General features: G+C 39.2%; 1 protein-coding gene across 1 annotated transcript in view; it reads left to right on the plus strand.

The window, feature by feature from the left end:
* LOC104466185 (lipopolysaccharide-responsive and beige-like anchor protein) overlaps positions 1-14619 on the plus strand; it is a gene marked incomplete at its 5' end in the record, with an annotated part of 104550 nt that extends 89931 nt beyond the window's left edge. The window contains one exon of the mRNA XM_010079530.1: positions 14449-14619. Within this exon, the coding sequence (XP_010077832.1) occupies positions 14449-14619 (171 nt within the window). The remainder of the gene's footprint in view (positions 1-14448) is intronic.
* Between the last annotated feature and the right edge of the window lie 381 nt (positions 14620-15000).

A 15000-nucleotide genomic window follows, 5' to 3' on the forward strand; every position in this document is an offset into this window, starting at 1 on the left:
GGTAGGTTGGAGTTAAATATCCTGCTCAGCTGTAAACTTTTTCAAATTTATTTTTATTTGTATTCAGCATATATTTCTTTGTTGTTATGTGATTATTATATTTTGCCTTCACTGGTCTTTTTTTTTTTTTTCTTCTTTTTACTTTTTATTATTTATCACATCTCCTCACTTCATTTTGCTAGGCTAAGTAAGTTTTATTCTTTTAGTTGTTGTTCTAAGGTGGTGTCTGCATACTCTAGACATCCTAGTAGTTTATTCTGTGTCTGTTCTTGGAAGATTAATTCCCACTGAACATGGATGAGCAAGACTAATCCCATTGATAAGTCCATTATCGAGGCTATTATCCTGTGTCAAACAGTGGATATGTAAGGAAGAGTTTATTAAAGGGGCAAACATAGTAACGCTTTCCCAGAACACATTCCCACCCTTCTACAATTTGAAGTTCAGAGATTTCTGATTCTTGCTTTCCAGAAATGATGGCTGTGTGCTTAGTACCACCTTCAGGGATTCTTCCTGCATTTGCCCACCTTTGAATCCACATAGACTTTTGCTGAGAGTCTCACTGAGTAACTGCAAATTGTACTGGCGTCTTAGTTTCACTCTTGTGTTTTAAAATGCCCTTTCCCTAGTCGGGAGTCAGGTTGGAGAGGCGACACGGATCGCAACCACTGTTTCTTAGAACACCTTCTGTTTGGGAGTCAGGTTGGAGAGGAGACACGGATCACAACCACTGTTTCTTAGAACACCTTCTGTTTGTTATACTGTTGTGATTACTAGGATAAAGCTGTTAGTGTTAATAGCTGGTAACTTCCCACAACACCACCCCTTAAATGCTTACGGCTGGAGCTTACAGCTGGGAGGTTGACTCCAGCCGTATACTCCAAGTGTCAGTGAGGCTTGTACTGGCATTCCAGTAGCTCCTAGGGTGATGTTTGGAAAGTCGTGCAGGAGGCCTTTGCTTCATGGGGCTGTATGTACAGTCCTGTATTCTTTGTCTGCGTAGAGAAGCCATCATTCTCTTGGATGTTGTCTGAGTGCTGGACAGATTCAGCAGACCTGTGGTATTCGGAATAGTTCACATTTCACAGGTTCAACAAGACTGACAGTCCCTAGAGTTTAGCAGCTTTTGGGAAACTTTCACGCACAACCTTCTCAGGATGCACGCTCCCTGTTTTTTCCTGGTGACTCTCTCCATCTGATGTTGTAAGGATCTATAGAACCCATTCTCGCAACCTCACCCAGGAAGGGTCCTTTATACCACATGATTTTACAGAATTCTCCTATCCCTTCTGAATTGTCTTTTTTCCCCCCCAAACCTTGAAAAATCCTATTGTTCCACAGTTATTTCTTCTATGGCAGTGATTCCAATTCTGAATCCTTCCAAAACGCTTCTCAGTTCTGTCATATTTTCAGGTGGAAGACCCAAAACTGTACCCAGCATTCCAGCTGTGGACACCCCAGGAATTTATAAATACACCGCGTTTTCTGGGTTATTCTCTTCCCAGTGGTCCCTAATTCTTGGTTTGTGTGTGTTTGTTGATTATTCTATACCAAGCTGATGTTTTCATAGAACTATCTGTCATTGATGATACTGTTTCATTATGGCAAAAAGCAGTGAAGATAAAGGTGCTCAGTCCATTGTTTCATAACTAAAACTAGATTCTTCCCTACATTTCTTTTACCTCCACTGAAATTCCTGTGCTATTTTATTAGGACGATGACGTGGTCTTCCAGGCTCCCCCTCCAGTTCCTCATACCTCCTTTGTGATTATCCAGCTCTGAATAGCTTAGTATCAGCAACAAGCTTTCTCGCTTTATTATTCACTCATTCTTCAGACTTCTTTTTTAACATATATTTTGAACAGCCTGAAATGACCAAAAACTGACAGGAATTGTATGGTTAATGTTAGTTTGACCAGAACCTTATCTAATTTGTCTCTTCTCCTTCTTGTCATTTACCCTTCCTTTGTCTGCTTTATATTTTGCTTTTCTCTTGTGATTTTGGTTGAGATAAGCCATTATACCTTCCTGAAATGTGGCTTTTAAATTCAAAGTCGTTTGCTCACAAGTGGAGAATTTGCACATACTGATATTTTAAGAGCTCTGATGAAATAAAAAGTTAGAGTATGCTACTGTTGTTGTTATTTGTACAGTTAACATTTCCATTGAAGGTGGAAATATAAATGTCAAAACCGTTCTGAAAAAAATGGCAAATGGCAGGAGATTATAGTTAATTTTTTGTGTACCTACAGGAACCTGAGACTGCCATAGCGCTCTTTTTGTTTCTGTTAAAATAGAATGATGAATCAAACATTTTATATTAGCATTAACTTCCAAATAAAATATTTTCAACCAGTCTTTATAATTCCAGAATTAGTGGAAACATTTATGCCTTTAGATTCTTCCATCAAGGCACAGAGAAGTGAATTATTGAAAAGATAAAAATAAATTTGTTTGCTTTCTGTCAGAGTTCATATCCACAGCCAACCTTGATAGAAGACCAGAATGATTTAGACAAGTTTGCTTTGGAGATTCATAACATATGCTTGCTGAACAGAATTGAGTTATCTCTGCTCTGGAGAGTAAGTTATTGTAGCAGGAGCTGACAGAGATGAAGATAACTGAGGGAAATTCAATTACCTTTTAGTGTTTTCCTTCTAATAGGATTCTTAATGTGAAAAAGATCCTTAGATGATGCGCCTACGTTGCTTTGTGAGATCTGCTTTCATACCTGCATCCAGAATAAAGTGAACTCTTCAGGCCTTCATTAAGGATGAAATATGCATCTGATTGATTGCTTTATGGGTGTTAAATTTGATCCAACATATTGTCATTTATAGCTCAGATGTATTTGACAGGCTTTTGGCAGTAGTCTTGAATATTCTCTCAAGTACAGTTTCATTTTCAAAAGGAATGTTTTTACATGAGTAGCTTGTTTATAACAGGAATTGAAGAAAAGTCACAAAACTGTAAAATATTTCCCTATATTCTAGTTCTGTTTCTGCATATTTAATTGTTTTCTCATTTGACTTTTCCTGGTAAAAGCACCTGAGTTGCAAATCCTGCATATGATTAACCTGAGTTCAGGTTGTTGGGCTAAACTCCGTCCCCCTTGACTGTCGCTGGATTTCATGTGAAACCTCCGCAGTGCTGAGGGTACCGGGGCAGACTGGTGCATAGAGATATCAGGATGTTATTACCTCTGTCACCTGTAACACAATTATTAAAATTACAAAAATTTACAATCGTAAAATTACATTTTTTTTTATAGTGGCTGTTGGTTGAAATGAAAATTTAGAAGTGACTGTATGAAGCCAGCTTGTTCTGCAGCTGTAGGGATGAAAACACACCGCATACAAGTTGGCGTACCTGCAATATGCTTTATTTTACTGACCTATTAAACTGGTGTCTCTAGCTGAATGTAGGTATGTGTATATCCACCAGAAGATTTTATTTTTGAAACCCTGACCCATATCAGCTTTGGAAAATAAAGTTTTACTTTTTCTCTGGAGGAGTTATCCAGGTGCTCACACACTGATATTTCTGCAAAAGAAAGAGAGAACAAATATCTTCATGTTAGCTTTATTTGCAGCCCCCGAATAGGTTCGGATGACCTATACAAGTCTGTATGGAAAATCTAGTCCATAGTTTGAGCAGTTATTAGTTGTGTTGCCCTATAGCTTCTCAATTATGTAAGCTATAGATAGACTGGTCATTAGCTTGTTTGTACTCAAATCACATTACGCATAGCGTCTCACCTTGTAGTGAATGCAGTCTCCTTGTTTAGGCATGACAAAGTTTGGTGCAGGCTGATTTTTTGGTATTCGTGAAGGTGACTTATGAAAATCAACTTTGGGGCAATGTGGGAAGTAAAACATATGAAAACATATGCATTAAGGTACTGAGATGTTTTGAAAAGTTCAGCAGTAGAGCCTGAAGGCATTTATGGTGAAGGTTTTCAAAGGTACCTATATTTCTTAGTCACATGGAGTATTTTTCTCTTTCATTTATTGGAATATTATTGAGGAGGTACTTGTGCAAAATATTGCATCTGGTGTAGGAGTTTACCCTGAATCAGTGTTTCTCATTCTGATGAAAGCTTCAGGCTTTCTTTGAGAATGTTCTGTTCTGAATAAAAAAATAGAGTTACTGTGCTGAAATAAATACCTCCATGAGTGACAGTTGAAAAGAGAGTAATTCTTTAAGGATTTTACAATTAAATTGCAAAAATGATCAGGGTTGGAACGAGATGATCTTTAAGGTCCCTTCCAACACAAACCATTCTATGATTCTGTGATGCGATGATTGTTTTGTAGTACATGGGGCTTGAAGTCTTGTCGCGAATCCAGGGAGGGAAATGGTGGAAAACTGTGAAGCCACACCCAGCCAAGGGTGACATTCCTGTTAACCTTTTGTAAAGGTAACCTTTTATTTCTGAGGAGACTTGTACAGCTTTCCAGGAAAGGGAACGAGACTGCACTAATCAGAATTCTTAACAGGAACTGAAAGGTTCTTTCACATTGCAAAGCAGTGAGAAGGAAGTGGCAGTCCAGCTTTTCATCTTAAATTTCCTATATTAGCTTTTAAATGGGCATCACTATAATAGATTTTTCAAATATTTTTCTTCCCACTTCAACTGATTCTTTTATAGAAATGTTTACAGGATGAGTCCACCTACTGATTTTTCTCTTTGACCTAGGTGGGGAAAAACTGAGCCAATCCCTTTGAGATGGTTTTAGATCATGAGATATCAGTCAGGTAGGTTGGTCTTCAGATGATCGCTGTGTTGGGAAAGGTGCTAAGTGACTCAGACCTCTGGATTTCACTGTTAATCTGAAGTCCTATTGGCAGTGGCAGAATCAATCCTTAAAAAGTCCTACTGTTCAGAAAATTGTTCTCGCTGTTCAGTTTCACAGAAAGAAGAAGATACATTTCCTGATACTGTCCTCACCATTCTTCTTCTCCTTCCCACCTTTTTCCTGCTCACATTTCTAGGTGTCTGTTGTTAATTCACTTTATAGAAAATGCATCTTTGAAGATTTCTGGCCATCTTAAAAGAAAAGATTTACATATCTCTTGGAAGCAGGGCTTGGAAGGCGATGATAGTGACTATAATGATGAGCAGTGCAAGTGCTTTGGTCATCATGACACTTTTTGTCTTTGTAGTGACAAGATACTATTTTTTTGTCAAAAAATTATTGGAACAAATTCTGGGTCTAAGTAGTAATGCCAAGGTTATGCCATAATGGATTTTGAGATGTTCGTGCTTCTTCCATCTTTCTCCTTGCCTGTCCTTGTAGAAACTTGGAAATTCAAACTACGCTGAGTTGTGTGTTGCTCTAAGAGCAATTGGAGATTCCATCTTCTGTGACCGGTGCTATTTCTTGCATCAGAAATATTTGAGGGAGGTGACAGACCCCTCACAACAGGGCAGGGCTATGGGGCCAGGACCAGCCTGAGGCTGGGAGGGCCACCTACCCCATGGCTGGGGGCCTGAGAAGGATCAGGGAGCTGCAGCAAGGTGGTGGGCATCGCTAGGATGGTGTTGGCCAGGCCAGCCTCTTCCCGCTGCCACCAGCAGGCCAGGGTCGTCCTCAGCTGTGCTGGCTCTGCTGACCCTGAGCCCTGGAAAGACCTTATGCTACCTATGGACGTCTCTGCATTATCCTGCCATTAGTCCTGAACTATATTTAGAGAAGAAAAAGTCAGATATTCTGACTTTGGAAATATTTTTGCTTAGTTTTTCCCATACCGCCTGTTAGAACCCCCAGATATCTCATTTCTATGCAGTTGTTGGTAGCCTTGAAGGCAGCATCACCCATCGTGGCACTGGACCAACGCTGCTTTGCAAGGCAATTCCACATGGGCAGCAGCAGCAGAGGGAGGAGTGTTTCTCAGGTTATTTTTGAATGGCTGTTGTTTGAAGCTAGTCAGAAATTTGGATTATTGGAAGAAGCATAATTTCAGTAGTTTCATTTCTGGGCATGGTTGGTGGAAGCTGGTATTATTCAGTGTACTTTCTTTTACTACCTATAATGTTAATGAGTGAACTGTAATTCACATCAAATCCCAGATTCTAGTTGTAAAATTCCACAGAATTTATGTTGCTTTTTTATCCTGCATGGCTATTGTGCTCTAAACATAACAAGCTCCAAGTATGGAGTTTGTTTTACACTGAATTAAAGTCAATTAGTGAAATGTAGTTAAACAGGATTTGTGCAGTTGCACTGTGTCATCTGTTTTGTGCCATTACACCAGTGTCCGTAAGTTCAGCTGTTAGTAACAAATGCTGTAACTGTTATCAAGAGGTAGTATGAAAACACCCTCATACCGTTTAAAAAAAACCCACTGAGTTTTTTTTCTTTCTTCCCAGTAGCTAGCAAGAGGCTGTGTTTGGGTTTGTGCTGAGGAGAAGCTGATCACACACTGATGGGCAGAGCTGCTGCCAGGACAGTCAAGGACTTTCCAGCTTCTCTGCTGTGCCCGTGTCTGCAGGGGCAGGAGGAGCTGGGAGGGAGCACAGCCCCAGTGACCAGCCTGGGATTTGAGCTTAGGTTTGGGATTGAGACCCAAACTGGCCAATGGTCTGTTCCATCCCATGCATGGCATGCCCAGGAAGTGCTCTCTCTTTGCTCCGGGTTGTCTCCCTCCAGGTCACCCCTCTCTCAAAGTTGTCTCAGTCTCTTGGACACTCGGGCTCATATCTCCATTCCAGGATTGTGGTTTTGGGACTCTCCCTGCTCTGGGATCGTTAGCTGGGAACGGGCTGAGCCTTGGTCATGGGGTGGTGAGCAGTGTCACTGTGTGTCACTCTGCTGTATATTTGTATATATTAATTTTATTATTTTCAATATTATTGTAGTTTATTTATTAAATTGTTCTTATCTCAACCCATGGGTCTCTCTTCCCTTCACCCTTTCATTTCTGTCCCCCATCCCTGGGAGAGGAGAGGGTAGCGAGCTGAGAGCCAAAGTGAAACTACAACACTTAGTTTACCATAAGGTGAAGAGCAAGTTTGGAGTGCAAGTTAGAAACTTGGGAATCAGCGGCACTGAACATGTTATTTTTGAATAGACTTTTGAATAAAATCCCATATAATCATTCTTTTTTTCACAGATTCTCTAATAGTCATTTGAAACTCCCCTGACAAAAACGAATCCCTTAATACTGTTCCTTCATAATGAATTAAAATGCTTCTGTAGGTACAGATGAAGGTGCAATGGCTTAGTGGCAGAAATGTGGGTTTTGCTGTGTGGGAAGGAAGCGCTTTGCCGGCAAACCTGTTTGTCCTGTTTAGCAGTGGTGCTCAGGGATCTTTGCCAGTCGAGGTGGCCGTTCTCCATTGTGAGAGGCTGAAAATGTCCTGAAGTGTCAGAGAGCACTGAATTAGCTCTTGGGGCAAGCCTGATAGGAGCTGGTAAAGTACCTCTTGCCTCGGGAGTTCATGGCTGAGGTCTCACAAGAGGTTTGCCCAACATGACACAGAACACTTCTACAGCTCCTTCTGTTGCTGGTGTGGAACGATAGCTGACTTGTTCCTACACCTGCCTTAGTTACCGTTATCTATCCCTGGGTATACATTGATTTTATTGTCTGCTGGTGGTGGTTTTCCTTTTGTTCTTAAAATCTCATGTGTACTAGACTACTATACAGAGTAGAATAGTTTCAAAACATGCCTTTGATTCTGTTATCGGAGTACAGAACAAAGCTATAGAAAGGCAAATGACAAATATTTTTTTTCTTTTTTTTTTGGATTGAGTGTCATAAATGACATCTTAATTGACTCCAGTCAGGTCTGACACCAGTTTGGTATCCAAAGTAGTGAAGCTTGTTAGAGATGTGCTTGTCATTGGCAAGCAACCAGTCATGGTGAGGTAGGGAACTATTATGCCTAAATGTCTTGGTATCTGAAATTGTCTGATTTCTCTGGGCTTTGTTCATGAGTTGGTTTATTTTGATACGTTCTGAAGCTCCTGGGTTAAAATCAGAGTTGTTTTCTCAAACCAAGACACAAAACAGGGAAAGCTGAGAAGGGCTTGAGAGGAGCTCTGGAGAACTAGAAACAGAAACACAGACCCCAGGCTGCAGGGCTATCTCAGGGGGCCAATCTTTCTGTCTTTTGGAAATCTGGAACTTTACATAATCTTGGAAACTGTTTATGTAGAGATTTTGGCTGGAAATGAATTTGCTTTGCATGTGTTTTGTAAATTTATAAGGAGATTTATGGAGTGTGATGTAGCAGGAATATCAAACAATAACTAACAAAATCAACAGAGGTATGTTGATTATTTTTGCATTGTATTCTATGTGTAATATGAATGTGATTTCTTATCTGATAATAAAAATAAATCCTACGTAGGAACACACATTCCTGTAAGGCAGGTGTTGAGACAATTAACCTGAGTCATGTTAAATACTAATATTTACCTAAGTATTTATAACCGTGTCTTTGATAGCTATAGAAATAAAAGAATATTAACTCATGCAAATATGGTATCTGTGTTCTGGCAGTAACAAGTTGCTCACACATCTTTAATTACTGGTTACAGGCAAAGTAACAATCAAACGTTGCTTTGCTTTTGTTGAAGTGATAGAAGTCTCTGTGTTTTGCCCAACTTGAGACTTACCATATATGTTTTCACATGATTCAAAGGAATTTTCCGTCCTTTTGAAAACTAAATTTGTGTAGAAATGACGATATGAAAAGATTGCAAAAACAAGTATCCAACAGTTGTGTAAAATCAGGGCAGTGCAAGTTCAGTTTGGCCCTTGCTAAGCATGTGTAGTGGGTCCTTAGGTTATGGAAATACGTCTCTCATTTGCTGGACAGAGTAGATATTCTGTATAAAATAAGTGAGTTTATCAGTTCCAGGAGTTGTTGGTGGATCTGATTGCTTTGTTGCTCTTTAGTGAATGCAGCACCCATCTCTGTGGTCGTGTTGAAGCTGTTGAATGTCACAAGTTTGATGCCATGTGGTTGGGAAATGGCTTAAAGGATCATCACTGGCTCCTCCTTTGTTTGAGGTCCGATCGGAGAGCGCAGAGCCACCTACACAGAAGTGCTGAGCTTTACTGTTCCTAGGGCACAGGGGGTTGTGCTTTGGTTATTTCTAGCTTGAAATTGCCTTGCACTTGGGAGACGTGGACTCAAAGGATCTCCAATTTAATGCCCAACCTTAATGTTTTTAAGATGATCTTAGCCTGTTTTTAAACAAGGACAGTATAAAGGGACTGCAGACATAAAATGGATTTGCAAAAGAGAGAGGGAGGAAAGTGTCTACCTTAATGCAGGCTTTGAATGGAAAACATTTGGGCATGTGTCCAGTGAGAACTGGCCTCCTGGGTTCCAAAACAGCATTTGTCTCTGCATATTGTTTATGACGATGGTTAGCAGTGATGCTTAGAGAGTCAGAGTATTGGAGTAATGTAGGGCACGTATCACCAGTCCCCGTTTCTAGTAAGGAGTAAGAGCTCTTGTGTGAAGCTTTATCTTTGATTGTGATCCAAGGGTGCTACTGTAACACAAATAATAGCAGTTTAGAGAAGCATCAAAGAAAAAAAAAATCTATGGTACAAACGGATACCGCAGAATAAATCTGATGTTATTGGTCTCTGCTGTTTACTATTGATTTGTTCTGTCTGTTGTTTTTATATCTAGTTGAACTCTTGCTGGTTTGTCTCGTTTCCCTACTCTACTAAATAGGGTTTGTTTAAAAGATGCAGTCTTGGTACAAGTGCTGTTGCCTGGTGTTTAGCTGGGTTTACTAAAGCTTAATACGGTGAGACTTAAAGGTAAAAAATAAAGCTGTTGACTCAGCACAGATTAAAAACAGATGTCTCTTGAGATCCTTGCCTCTCTCTCTAATCACTAACCCAAACTGAGTGTGGTGGGGATTTTTTCTGGTCATGACCATCGTTTTACCAGTCTGTGTTTGGTGTAAGTCAGCTGTGGGTTTGAATCACCCCTCTTGTGATTCTCAGTGCATGGGGTTTTTTCTCCAGGAATGTCTGGCTACAAAACCACCTTTTTTTTTTTTTTTACTTTTCTTTTTTTTTTTTTCTTATTTTTCCCCTCCACATCTGTGTTACAGTTGATTTAAATGCAGATTCTTTTTAATCTTAGCTCAGATAAAAGGCTGGAAAAGCAGATATATGAGGTTTGGGAAACTCCAGGTTGCAGAGATGAGAAGCCATTGCATTGTGTTCAGTCCATTAAAACAAGAAGAAATAGAAGAGATACTTTGATAAGTGTTGTGCTGGTGTTAACCTTGATGGCTATTATCGGGGGGATGATGCTATATCTATTTCATTGGCTTAAGCTTTTTTCATGCTGGGAGAAATCAATACTTGGAGTCGTTGGATGACAGAGGCATCACTTCAGAATTGACGGTGGCTGTCAGACGTTGTCATTGGTTGACTTCTGTTCGCTGTTGAGGTTTTAAGCTTTCATTTTTCTAAGTCTTATTCAGGAGTCTTTGTAAGATTTCCCTGGGTAGCGTTTTTAGTCCAGACTTTAAACCTCAGGTCAGAGGTCAAGTGCAAAGACCTGTGAAAGCAGAGGAGTGAGGAGCTCCTTCATTTACTGGGATATCCTTATTTGTCGGGGAGAGGCATTAGGGGAAAGACTCCACGTTACCTAACAGATGAGTTTTCCTCTTAAATGACACCCTCTGAGACAGGTTGTTGGCAAAGCAAGTAGCTTTTGGCCAAATTAGACAAAGGAACTGGCATAGGCCGAAGTGTTCAGTGATCTCTGAGTTGAAGAATAAAAGTAAGAAGGTGCAATATTGCTTTCAAAACCCTACACTATTAGACTTGTTCTGGTTTGTAGAAAAGCGTTTCATTGTAATTTTGGGACTGCGAAGGTGCATGTGCAGATGGTACTGTGCAGAGGAAATCTTTTACTTTCAGCTTTATTAGACATTTTTATAAAGATCAAAGGTAAAACAGTTCTGAAAACACTAGATTAATCTTCCTCCTCATTGAAATATAGACAGGAAGAATAGGCTAATTCCTCTCGTCCGTGTTTTGCAATAGTGTTTCTGGAATCTTTCCTGCATACAGAATATATTGTCTTTTCGGATCTGAAACTTTCCTTTTGAGTGAATTACTGGTTCTTAAAAATAAACCTTCAGATAACCTGCATTTTCAAACAGCCTGCAGTCTTGTCCAAGCAGGGAATAGGCGAGAGGAAAACCCCCTGTTCTCCTCTGTGATAATGGCGAGGGGGAGGAGGTTTTGGTTCCGTCCTTGATGAAAGGGTAGAGAATAAGGGTCTCTGCTCTGTGCCGTGTCAAAGGATTCTGGTTAATGTGCTTCCTCTTTGTAAAACTTTAACAGCCCCTGAATTCAAGTCTTTTTGTAGATAACCTGTGGAGTGTATATATAAAAAAAAATTTCTCTGCTTTCAGCGTTTTTTTGTTTCATCAGGAGTGTGACTGCAGTACTTCTGTGATTATACTTTCATGAGACACTCACCCGAACAGATAACAAAAATTGCCTAGGCCAAGGCAGTAGTGGAAGGGAGATTTGACAGATTTGTTTGCATGCAGCTGTATATCTAATTTTAAAAATTCGAGCATGACAGAAGGTATATTGCAAGTGTAAGAGATCAGACAATAAAGAAGAAATAAAACCATAAAAATTAATTTTTGAGTTTGTTCACAAACAGAAGTCAAGCTGGATTTTTCTTTTACATCAATGGAATGACTGGGATGTAGAGTGAAGTATTACCCTGTACCACTCTGTATCCTGGTGTTGCACCTCTGGAAGTGGCAGATCAGGTGAACCTCAACGCATCTGGAAAATGAAAACATACCACACAGAAACCATGACTTTGTAGTTCTTTCAGAGCAGTCTGGTGGTGACTGGCTACTTTGGGATGGGTTTCTTTCCATTTCTTTTGGTGGAGCCAGTCTTCTTTCACTCCCACATAAATAATTATTTGAGAGAAGGAGGGGGAGAAATAGCTTCTCTCTTGTTGAATATTTGCCATATATTGTGGGTAGGAACCACTGACCAGCTGACGAGTCACCTGTATGATCAAAGACAAGATTATTCTTGCACAACTTTCTTAATGTTTCTAACTATGCACATACATGTGCCGGATATTTGGCAGAACTGTGGCTTCTTTCTGTTCTTGTTTGTAAAATATCTGTTGTAAAGAGTGTGTTGTGGTGAAGAGTCCCTCCTGGAGTGATGTGATGATTTTACGGGGTTGCTGCATGTGAGAGTCTCTTAGTTTTGTGGCTAATTGTAAATTTCTGTTGTATTAAATGCTGAATTTGCTGAAGAGTAGAGTCCTATGTGTTTCCCTTTTGTAGCAGGCTGATTCTGTTTTTGTGGAAGTCGTCAGGACTAAAATACCATTTTTCCTTCATTTGAACGTCACAGCTACACATTGAAAATCTTTGTGGGTATTTAATGAAGGATGTGTTCAAAATTACATCATAAAGAGACTTTTTTTAAAGAGGTACAAGTTCATTATATCTTTTACAAAACATTCTAGTTTGATTTCCATTTTATCATGTTTTAAGGTCAAATGTGACTTTAATGTTCCATAAAGAGACAGAGATTGATAATGGGGAAAGAATAACCCTCTAATGTGATTTATATCTATGGATTTTATGTCAGATATGAAAAGTTGCTGTTCAAATTGTAAAGGAGGATCCATTAAAGAGCACTTTAAAACGTTTTACTACTTAGCTTACCTTATCCACTTGTTTTTAGAATTCTACCCTTTCAGGCAACTTAAAAATAACGGCTTATCAAACATTTACAAAGTGCTGAAAATCAGTGCGCAGAATCGTCATGGGTGCAAAATACATCCATGTATTGGAAAAGACAGCTGTATTTAAAAAGAGCTGGAAAAATCTTATTTCACGTTGGTTAGGATTTAGCCAGTTTTAGCCAGTCGTATATTTTTGTGAAGAGGGGTGGCAGAGTGCTTCATGTAGGAGTACAAAAGCTAGTTTTTGATGTCTCATTGACTTGGAAAGTCAGCTGCTCATTCTTCACTCTTTCTGGATGTCTGTTGGTCAGGTGAGCATTGCTCTAAGGTGTGGGAAAAATGAGGAAATTTGTAAATATATAGAAATTGTTAAAATAACTCTTTAAAATTTATTCATCTGTCGGTGCATTTTTGTTGTCTAATGTCTATGAAAATCTACACAACCCCAAATTTTATTGTACTTGTGCTTTTTTTCCACATTCTGTCCTATCTTTCTCTCACTTTATTTGACGTGTATATTTTTGTATATGCACATATATAAATAGCATTCATAGCCTGCCTTTTTTTTTCTTGCAACAGTTTTCTAGCGCTTGTACGTATAGATTTATATAGAAAAAGCATTATGGTATTGTGTTGTTTTCTAAACTCTAAGAAATACTTATTCTAACGTCTGCATCAGCTGTGCTTTCACAAAGAAAAAGCCATTTTTTTGGTTGTTAGGCAGACATTTGTGTCCATTCTGCTAACTAGATCATAGAATAATCCAATCACCGACCAAGGCTGAATGCTTTGTCTGGCATATGCGATCTGTGGAATCGCCAGATGAAACCTGAAATTAGAAACAGCGAGTGCTGAAGTGGGGAAAAGCCTTTACTATTTCTACCAATATCTGAATTTGTTGTGGGGCTTCCTGTACAGTGGTTTGATGAGAGGGTAAGCAACATTTGGTGCCCATTCTTTGAGGTTTGTATTAACAGAAAAATTTTCAGAAGATCAACAAAAACCGAAGTGATAAGTAAATGTTGTAACAGAGACTGTTTCATAGTTTTGAGTTCTGTTTGTAGGTGTGACTTTCAGTTATTATTTTTTGAGTACCTGGGCAAACAGAAGATGGTCATACAACAGGTGTAGTACGGCTAGGAAAATGATGAGCTTTCCCGCGCTGGCCTGCAAATGTACTCAACTTCAAGCAGCCGTCTGCTGAAGATTGATTCAGTCTTCATACGCATTTGGTCTTCTGTCTGTCTGAAGATCTGTAGATTTTCTCCGTGGTTTTTATAGTTACGTATTTATACAAATAAGATCAAGAAGTTGGCTACCCAAATCTTATGGAAGTGGAGTGGTCAGCTGGCTGCCCTTCATTGTTCTGAAGCTTTCCTCTTTGTTTTATATTACTATTAGGCTACTTTAGTATAAAATAAAAGTGTTTGTGCTTGTCTGTTTTATTACACAATCATGCCACTGATGTGTTGGCATTTGGTAAATCTTGAGTGTGTATGCTATGTAGTTAGAGAATTTGTGACAACCCAAGATCCTCTGTTTGGCTCTCTGGACAGATTTACTATGGGCAGCTCTGCGGTGCCTCGATTGTCAAACCTGTAAAATGGGGTTAATTCTTATTTCTCAAGAATTTTGTGTAATTAATTATGAAGTCCTTAAGGTTCCTTTGGATGGTATAAGTAAAACACAAAGTAATAAAGTTCTTATTTTCTTCCCAGTCACTGTGTGCCCAGTATTCTGCAGACAAACGGGAAGAAGAAAAAATGTGTCATCATCTGATCATGGCAGCTAAGTACCGAGACCAGGTGACTGCAACTCAACTCATACAGAAAATTATCAACATTCTGACAGACAAGCATGGAGCCTGGGGAAGCTCTGCAGCAAGGTAAAGCATTTTTTGGGTGTTTTTAGATATTTTTGAGAATTGGGCTGTGCTCAGCTATACTGAGGTGATTTGGATTAATGTCTTATGGTCAAATTTAAAGATAAAGTTTTTCAGGTTGTTTTTTATTTTTCTTTTAAAGTAATAGAAAAAAATAAAATTGCTGTGCCAGTGTTTAGCCTAGGTGAATGTCAGAGAACTAGTGTTTTGTTAGAGTGGTAAAAACCAGGGTGATTCTCTTGTGACTTTAAGCGTTGCTATAGCAGTATGTTAGAATTTATTTTGAATGTCCAATTCTGCCACTAGCATTTATTTGAAAAATAATTTTTCAAAGTAAATATTATCTTAGAACTAGCTTTCTCTGTGGGGCGTTGTATGGTTCAAGATG

This window comes from Pterocles gutturalis, unplaced genomic scaffold, assembly GCF_000699245.1.
Source record: "Pterocles gutturalis isolate BGI_N339 unplaced genomic scaffold, ASM69924v1 scaffold10249, whole genome shotgun sequence".
In the NCBI taxonomy this organism is placed as follows: domain Eukaryota; kingdom Metazoa; phylum Chordata; class Aves; order Pterocliformes; family Pteroclidae; genus Pterocles; species Pterocles gutturalis.